We start from the raw sequence: 10,167 nt of genomic DNA on the forward strand, positions 1-10,167 counted from the left end.
GATTCCTCGCAAAATTTTGCTCCGTGACTATTAATACTCTATCTTTCTGGAATCAGCATGTCGAGATCTACATCCCTGAATTTTTTCACAATTTTTAGACAACTTTTTTAAAAGTGATTTTTTTCCCTTGACTTGCCACAGACATTGGTTATCCAAACCCGGTAGACATAACAAACTTTCTTCAAGAAAAAGTGCATAGTGGCATTGTGTTATCAAAAGTTTGTCCATGGCTGTTACTCCGCTTCCAGGAACACTTTTTTTATTATTGTTCTCATATTTACATAATAACTTTTTTTGGTTTTGTTCAGTTGTTTTAAATTTTAGACTTTTAAATGAATTGTATTCATATTTCATATTTTACCGTTTTTACTTCCCGAGCGTAAGCAAAGGAAGTATTGTAATCGAGTCCGTCGGCCGACTCTCTACTTTTACATTTTCTCGATCTTTCATGACCCTTAGAAGACGAAGAAATAGGTCTCCCGTTTCCGTCTGTCTGCCGTCCCGGATTTTTATTAGACAGATTATCTCGGAAAGTACTTAAAGTTCAAATTTTCTACTTTCTGCGCGACATATCTTAGACCTGATTTAAATAAATACTTAATAACAATTAAAAAATATGCAAGTAGAATGAAATATTTGTTACAGTGCAGTGATGGGATAACTTATACATACTTACTCAACACAAAAACTTGCTTCAGTGAACTACAACAGTTCTACTAAAAGTAACATCTAAGCACAGGTAAGACAAATCTAGTATCATTCATGATTGTTGAGTATGATGTGACAATAACTGAAAAACCACATAAATACATTTTTATAAAATTTCGAATTTACACTTAATCTGAAGATTGTACATATATGGACAGTGAAGAGCAAGATCGTTATATGTTTATTTGAAATCTCAGCATCGTGAAGAAGTTTACATATAAAACACTGAAATATGATGAATCATCTTTTGTTAAATTTATTTTGAGTATTTTCATACAAATATATTTACATGTATGGACGAGGCCTTAATTACAAGACTAGTTTCTGCGCACATAAGAGACAATAAATATTGGGTCAGTAAAATTTGCCCTTAATAAGAGCAAAATAACATACAATATTAATAAATAACCAATAATGTTTCTCAAACAAATATCTTACATTCTTACCACACGTAATGGGTATACAGTAATAAATAATTACTTTTACTTTGATTTATGTTTCAACAACCAAAAGTAAATCAACCTGACGATTACAAAATCTTGTTGAAGCTATACCAACAGTAGTGTCAGGTACCAATTGTAAGTTCGAATTAATACTGGGAGACGGGAACATATTAAGGATGACGATATAAATTACTAAAGAAAAGTATTAAATATATCGAGGGAAATATGTTGCAGGAAGTGAGCTCACATTGAAATTATGTTATTCACTCACACAATCACTTGATTATAACCTGAACATCTTTGGAAACTCAGAATGTACATACAATGTTCCAAACTATAATGGTCAGTTAGCCACTTTTACAAACTCCGCATTGTCATATCCTCCCCGACCTCCTGCAAAAACTGTTGTGATTCCTTTACGATCTATAGCTCTCACTCGAACAAACAAAAACGCAGCTACTAAACTAGCTACAATAAGCACCAACAGGAGCATAACTAGTCCAGCTACAAAGCTTGGAACTGACATACATATTGTTTCTTGATCGGTTGGCGACAATGACGATGACTGTATGACGACAGTCTCGTTAGTCTGAGTTGGATTTAAAGCGAAGTTAACATCTCCTGGTGCAACTACTTGAATAGTCCGACTAGTATTAACATCGGTCATTTCTTGAGATTCACGTTTGTAAACATGATGGGTGACGACGAATGTCATCACGTCATCACTACTACGTCTTTTTCTTTTCGCACCTTGTAATTCGGCAGGCAAATTCTCCACCGAACGCGGTCGACCTCCCAGTGTGGCTAAATTTCCTTCGAACTCTTCGGGAATATTGCTCTTTCTCTTTACAGTGTTATAAGTTCCATGGTGTCCTGGTGGTGGTGGAGGTGGCAAATGGATATCGTTACTTGTTTGTGGAGAAATCTGAGGTGGTGCTGGAGATGACAAATTGGGTGGAGGATTTGAAGACGTAGACGACGATGTTATCTGAGCTTGTGGTGCCGGTACGACGTCAGGGTTGTTTTCTGAATAAGCACCAGTAGGGCCAGAAGGATGTCTTGGATCTGGAAAAGCGGCTGGAGGAACTCCATATTCGGCTAGAGATGGAGTACCGTATTCATCGTTAAGATTATTATGGCCACCAAAATCTCCATTTACGAGAGAATTTCCAATAGGTGGAAGTCCGTATTCGCTGGTTAAACCGACACTGTGATGACCTCCACATTTAGGTTCAGGGCAATTATATCTGCAAACTTGAATTACACATTGGAAGTGTACGTTCATCGAATCTGGGAATTTGAAAGCTTGGAAGTATGCAAATGATACTACAGAAGCTGAAGGACCAAAGTTCTTAATTTTCTGGAATTTACTCATGATCTTCGGCCTTACAACACAACCGTATTGGTCTACCAACTGAATCGGTGCACGTTTGCCGTCATGAGCGACACAGTTTCGGACCAGCATGTCAAATTTGTTTTCGTCGTCTTTGATCGCTAAGACCATAGTCATGGTCTGACCAATTTTTACAATACCGGAAACTTCAGAAGCCCATGGACCTTTGCCTACTTGAATTTGCATCCAGCATTGTAAGTTATCTCCTAAGAAGTTAGCCGTAACTGCATGCAGCATATCTACTTGGAACGGTCTGAATGTCACAGCTTTTTCGTAAAAATCGTACCACGTGCAACGTAATTTACGAGCTTGATCCCAGACTTCTTGCACATACGGATCGTACTGGATGATAATCGTATTTTCCACGTAACTTCCGCTGGGTGTAGGTCCACCATAGCCAGCTGTGTTATGATTAGCAGACGAAGACATGCCACAACTATTAAGAAAAATTTCAAACGTTGCACTTAAATGTCCAGTCCCTGGTTTAAGATGAACACAATGGGGATCGCTGTAGAATCCTTTTGAGAAAATCATTCCATAAAACGGACGATCAAATTCTATGTTAACTCTCATATGCGTCTTTTCGCACTGAACTTGCAAGTGTTTAATTTGTGGCATGTCTGGAGTTGCCAGAGGCCACGGATCATCCGAGGAACCGCCTCCACCTCCTTGTTGCAAAATGGCTGGTGGTACATATCCTGCACCGGATGACGACAAAGGAGGTCCATAAACGGCTCGATGTTCCAAAGGTAAAGAAGCAGAATCGGAAAGCGGCGGTGCATCACACTGTATTTCCTAAATATGGAAACAAAATCTGTAACTTGAATAACAAACATCAAACACTCACTCACCTTTAGAAATAGTATGATTAGAATTCCGAGTGAACAAAATTTCAGTAATCCTGTCATACTGCTGCCAAACTATGTCAGTAGCACTAAGTTGTTTATAGATTCTGAAATTAAAATTGTAATAATGTAATAATGTTTAAAAAGATGGACGGATGATTAAACATTGCCTTAATCAATTCCAACGTAACGTAAAACGTGAACAGGTTGTATCCGCAGCTCAAAACAGACTCTGACCCACTAACACACTCTGTAAACACAGTTCAGCGTCCTTTATGGCAAATACATTATAAACAGATTATTAAAATTATTACTTTTATTAAATTATTCGTCTTAAGCTTTTGATTCACATTTGCAGCAGCTGCCTATCCGCTGCATATGAAAACTTTTTTAAGGATACACCCATTAGTTTTTTATTCATGTTTGATTACTACTGTACTATTATCTAAAAATAAAACTAATACTATTTAAATGTATCTGCAATCTCAGATAATGATAAATCACTAGTCACAAGTTCTTGACCTTGTCTTGCTGTTTTGCAGCAGGAGAAATGCAGATGCCGGAGCACTAGAGCAAAGAATTAAGTATCTATTTCTCATCACCGACCGACATTCCTCCTAGTATACTCTCATTAGAAAGTAGAACATGCATTCTGTTCGATGTAGATTAGTGTTTTATTGCTCTTTTTAGCATCAATGACGATCAACGAAGAAAATATATTCACTAATTATAATATTACATTAGATGAGAAATATTCGGTCATATTCCAATTCACTCCGTTAATATGTATTAATAGTATCATTAATAACACAATTACAGCAATCTTAATGATAAATCTACAACAAACTAATTAGATTGTTAATGTGAACGATTATTTGTATTTTAAGTGATTGTCGCAAAAATCGTAAATTACTTTCAATTTACTTTTTATTGAAATTTCTATATGTATTGTTGTCATCGTAACAAGGATTTTTTTTGTATTTTCTCTTTTTATTGTTTTTGTTTAGAGAGCAGAACTGTTCAACAAAGCTTAGCACTACATTGTTTCTGTGACTTTTCCTTACAACATTTGCAATAAAAACAAAAAAATTATATCATTTAAACAATTTAAATTAACTTTTATAGACACAAAAACAATGGTCGTTACTTTTCAACATTTCGCCTTTTTTTGCAACTACAAACTGAAAATATATTCGCGGTTTTATATGAATGAATAAATTATACTACTCTTATGTGAGTGTCGAAAAATATAGTTTTTTCAACGAATTACGTACCGAAGATATTTTGTCCAAATTCCAATAAAATAATATTCCAATTGACAACAAAACTAAAAATAAATGATTTCTGTGTTCTCAAAGTTTATAATATACCTACAATGTGAACTGCAAGTACCCCGTTTGCGACTTACATCGAGAAGGCAGAAATTTTAATACTAAATAGCTAACGCATTACTGTAGCCCTTTGTTATAATCATCTGCAATACGTCACAACAAACTGGAACAATTTTGAATTATTTGATGGAAAAATTTATTCTAGATTATGTAGTTGAAATCGTAATATTATTCATAATTTTCTGTTCTAACAGATACGTATTCGTTCTAATTCACTTGCAGATACAATTTATGTAAAAAATAATTGCTCTGAATTTCTTCTTCCCCGAAATGAGGTTTTACTTGCTGGTAACTAGGTCATTTAGAGATTGGGTGAAACTAATCGCTTGCTTTATTTTAATTATATTAACGTCATTACTTTTATATGTTTTTTTTTTTATATTCAGAATTTCAAAAGGTTTATTATGAGTTTCAAGGTTATCATACAATAATTATCAATTGCCACCCAAACCTGAGACTTTTTTCATCCTTTGCGATATATTGTTATGTCGAGTTTTTTAAAAACTATTGTATTGATAACATAGCTGACACTCGGGAGTAATAACATGCATATGTAATGGCAGCTTAAAGACAGTTTTAAATGAATTTCATTAATTTTAGAAAATAGCCAAAAGGCGCGCTTTAACTGCGACCTATAAATTTAAAATAGTTATTGTTTTTTATTATTTTTTTTTTTTAATACATACTCGTTTTCCAACACTAACAAAGTATATACACGTACACTTCTTGATGCAAAATTTTGAACGCTTTATGATTAATAACCTTCACACATGTGATCATTTATATTAACATTAAGACAAAATCAAATAAATGATGAAATAAGCAAAATTTCTCGTTGAATATCAATATATGGTCAATTGAAAAATGTCTATGAAGATCGTCAATCGGTATTACATATATGTATTAAGGTCATATTTTGACCAAAAATTATTGAATATTCGTTACGTACATATTGCTAATATATTATTTTACAGCAAATGCGATACTGTATTTGGTATGTAACTAGACAAAAATACGAAGAAAGTCCGGTCCTTTGATAGTTTTCCGCACGTAAACTACTACCTAAACGTTCGTAATTAAATTTGAGACATCCAATACATATTTTCCAGAAATACTTAATTATTTGAGTTTTCAGTGATTTTCTTTTTATCTTGTAAGATTTGCACTAACAATTGTATCATAAGTGACAATTCACTGGCTGCGATATTTTTTAGCTCAGTTGTTGCAAAAATAACAACAAAAGCAAATAAATTAATATTATTACAGGAATATTTTTACTAACTCGCGACCGGTAAACATTGCGTTTAAATCTATCTTCTATTAGCAATTATAACTGGACAATAACGTGCGAAATGTACTTCATAGATTGTTGATATTACACCTTTTCAAAATATATGTCGGCGAAGATGCGCCTGCGTGCGTCTCCGAAGTCCATTGACACACTGCCTTGCTTTCATTTCCACTGTGTGCCCAATACAACATCATTTACACAGAGAGACGATCTTAGCCAAATAATAATTAATCACTGGGAGGTGTTTTTTGCGTTTGTACTTTTGATGATTACCAATCACTAACACAATTTATTTTGACACATTATCGAATGGATGTCAACACTAGATCTTATTCACTTTTTCATAGTATGCGGATTTAAACAAGCGTCTTCCACTAATTTTGGAAACGCATTCGTTTTTCTTTTTTGCAATTTGTAATCAATCTTCGATAAATCCCGAAATGTGGCTGTATTAAAACACTACACCATCGTCGTAGCTTTTCCTATTCTGCTCTTTACTTACTTTTGTAAACTTTCGAACGTGTTTTACACTCACTCTACACCCTTGCACTGTTATCACAAGAAACGTCACCGTAATCCGACTCGTGTGCACCAAGACGTTCAGTTGAACGAAAAGTAATACACTTTAAAATCTTCCATTGGTTTTATATTGACGTGAAAGTTAACAGCCCCCACTCTTAAAATAAACCACTAGTAGAACAGTGTTAAAGCTTTCTGAAGAGCTTAGCTGCCCGGATCCTGTGATTATCTTACTAGCACGTATTGTAAACTGATTCCGGATTTTTACCTTAATGACAACTCATTCGGATCACTTTCATTATTTATTTAGTTGACGCGCTGAAATGTACGACATAGTTCATTATTAATCAGAATCACTCATTGTGGAATCTTTATTTATTTCGGCGACAACCCGCGAAAATGTAGGTGTTCCGTTTCCGCTTGTCTGTCGTCTGGCATCTGCCGTTCATAACATGTAGTCTGTTTGTGATTTATGAGAATTAATTTCCGACCCTACTGAAGACTGTTGTGAAATTTTAGGCATATTTCAGAAATATCTAACCAAAATGTTTCTGATCCATTCCCACCAAAAATTTACACTTGTACTTATAGAAAATGTCCCTAAAACTGAATGAATGAATTTATTTTATTGATTAAATCAAAAACAGTTTATCTAATTTTTCTGAAATTCTGGAAATACAGTACTGTCGTTTTTAGTATTGCACTATATCTATTCAAATTGACATATTACACTGTGCTAAAAAATTATTATTTTTTTTTACATTTTATTAATAAGAACTCACTTGAATCATACGCATATTATATTTTTTTGTTGTAATTTAATAATCCGTGACTATTTATACTTTAACTTACACAAAAAAGTAAATACAATTTGCAGAAAGAGAAAGGTTCCATCTAAATAACGTAAGACCAACTTTTTTTGAGGGGTCAAAGCAGACAAATTTTTGTCTCACAGTCTCGACAAACTTATCAAATAACACTAAAGAATAACTAAGATAAACAAAAGTTTTTTAATTTTACTTGAGTATTAAGATAATCTATTTTAAAAAAATCTGTTTACTACTAATTAATAGTTTTACTTGCAATAAGGATCTTTTTACAATCTGACATTTCATTAAAGTCATACAAAGAAAGATAAATTCTTGGTAAACTTTCTTGATACCATATTAGACGTTCACCGACCCTTACACCTATAAAAGCTTTGCTTGCTTTCTTAAAAAAAAAAAAAAACATCAACAAAATATCTAGTCGCTTGTTCACATCTTCCTTTGATACGTCATGTTAATGATTTTTCTTCTGAAAATTTCCAAATTCTTTTTGGTATACGCTTAGTATAAACTAATTTTTTACACGTTATGACAGTTTTTAAACCCCAAAAAAGTATACATTTTCTAAAAAAAATAAAACATTTCCATTTTTCATAGATTTGTTGATGCTAGTCGACTGCCCTCATTGCAGAAAATACTTAATATTCACCAAAGATTGTCACAATAAAATGGTAATGACAGACCGTAACCATCTGAAAGTTTTCTTGACTTGTATCAATTGACATTTTTTACTTGTATCTCAGTGTCATCAAAAATATTAAATATCAGGTACAATGATCAAAACGATGGAATTAGTGTAACCTTTAAGTGGATTTGTAAAAAATAATGTGAATGAAATATGGAAATAAATCAAAATTTCTCAACGAAATGGAGAAAATTTATAACCATAACGGAAGCATGTTCAGATTTTGTATTTAATGATTTTTTCGTGGCCATTCAATTTTTTTATCAACTGTGGTATCAAGAATAAATACTTATTTCATTATCTAGCTGGCTTAATGTATTTATTCAGTTATGTAAGTGTACGTCCCCATGAATGTACCAGCATATATTTTGTATCCGGGTAAGTACATAATGAGACTTCGATTTGTAAGTGAAAGCTTGTGACTAACCCGATGTTTCGTCATGACTTTTCCATATACATATAATTACAATAATTCAAGAGGGTACAAACTGGTGTGTCGACTGATAAGTCACAAATAACCACTTTTCTATTCAAACTGAATTGTTTCAGATCTCCAATGTTGCATTAAACGACCGTCACGTTCTCACGTTTCGTAAATGTTAGGGGCATTCATCAATTGATTTCTTTTCGACATGATAATAGACATTTTTTTCTTTAAGTTCATAATTATGATTTCATGTCAGTTCAAAACAAATGTTGTGTCCACAGCTTAAGACGAAATTTTACTTATTTTCACAAAAAGTTAACGCAATATAATATTTTGATAATTATTGTGTTCGTATTTTATTTACATTACCTTTGTATTATTACAGCTCCTCTGACTCCGTGATGAAGGGCATCGGCATTTTGCCGCCTTACTTCAATTTAATAATAACACTATTAATAATAATAATATAATAAGTTATTTTTAATTTAAGAAAAAAATACATTCTACTATCGACTATTTGTCGGAATAATGATAACAAATAACCCGGAATTTTATCACCTAAACACGATCTATACCTAAGCGTGAAGAGTAAAAGTGTAAGAATAAATTCGGTTGTAGTTAACTGTTACGTTATAAATAACAACGATTTAAATTACTTTATTTTGTGAAACCGTTAATTGGTGATAATTAAATTCAAATATAACTGTTAAGATTTAAAGTTAATTACTTATATGATTTTATAAAAATGTAATATTATGCTCAATATTTGGTTCCATTTGAGTAAAATTTAAATTTTCTTTAATTAATATGTTCCAAATTCTAATAAACACTAGACTTTTTAACAATTGAAGTTTTTAGGTTACTAAGTGTTTAGTTAATTATAATCATTTCCAAATGATTTTTCGATTATTGGACAAGTTCTATGAACGTGAAAATAATGCACATCATTCATTACTGTTGTTGTGATGAGTATGAATTTATATAAATTTAAATGATATTTATATTAATACATATATATATTAAACGATCATCGGCTTAAGAATTTAGTATTGTATGACACATACTTGCCTACGTATACTATTTACAACTTTCCCTTACCGGATACCCGGATAGGGAAAAGACGTGAACTCTACAAGACGGTACACTGCGTAGGGTTTGTGACGCTTTCTTCTTTCTTGTTACCTTGAACCGACTTTGTCGGTCTGCTGAGTGAGGTCATTCAGTTTCGACAGGTAAGAGTAAGACCAAATTCTTACAAAAACTGCAAAGACAGAGATGCAATTTGTGTACAGTATTATATAAACTTGTGATAATATAATTATTTAGATATATAAAGTGTGCTATTTTTTTACACGTTACTAAGTATTACTAAACACATTAACAATTTTTTTTTTGTTTCAAAAAATCTAAAATATTAAAATCAAAACTGTTTAAATAAAAATTGAATTAACCTAAACTGCTTATTTACATTTTAGCCGGTTGAAGTTTTCTTTTTTTTTTTTGTCCAATTTGTAGGTCTTTTTTATTGTAGTTCTTAATACTCTGCGCAAAAAGAAGATTGCTAGGTAAAACAGTTTGGACAATTTCAACGAAAGAAAAATAGGTTTTGTCTTTAAAATGCAGTGTGTTTTATTCCAC

The 10,167-nt window shown here is 32.5% G+C and overlaps 1 protein-coding gene across 1 annotated transcript; it reads right to left on the reverse strand.

Annotated features, from left to right (window-relative positions):
- Positions 1-939: 939 nt before the first annotated feature.
- On the reverse strand, positions 940-6,692 carry LOC135141591 (cuticlin-4). The gene is made up of 3 exons (XM_064072826.1): positions 6,574-6,692; positions 3,396-3,496; positions 940-3,339 (listed from the first exon to the last, which is right to left on the reverse strand). The coding sequence occupies exons 2-3, from the start codon at positions 3,450-3,452 to the stop codon at positions 1,495-1,497; spliced, it is 1,902 nt and encodes a 633-aa protein (XP_063928896.1). The 5' UTR covers positions 3,453-3,496; positions 6,574-6,692; the 3' UTR covers positions 940-1,494.
- Positions 6,693-10,167: the final 3,475 nt, after the last annotated feature.

The sequence above is a fragment of the Zophobas morio genome, unplaced genomic scaffold, assembly GCF_036711695.1.
Source record: "Zophobas morio isolate AGI-343-1 ecotype UQ-CSIRO unplaced genomic scaffold, CSIRO_AGI_Zmor_V1 ptg000044l, whole genome shotgun sequence".
NCBI lineage: Eukaryota > Metazoa > Arthropoda > Insecta > Coleoptera > Tenebrionidae > Zophobas > Zophobas morio.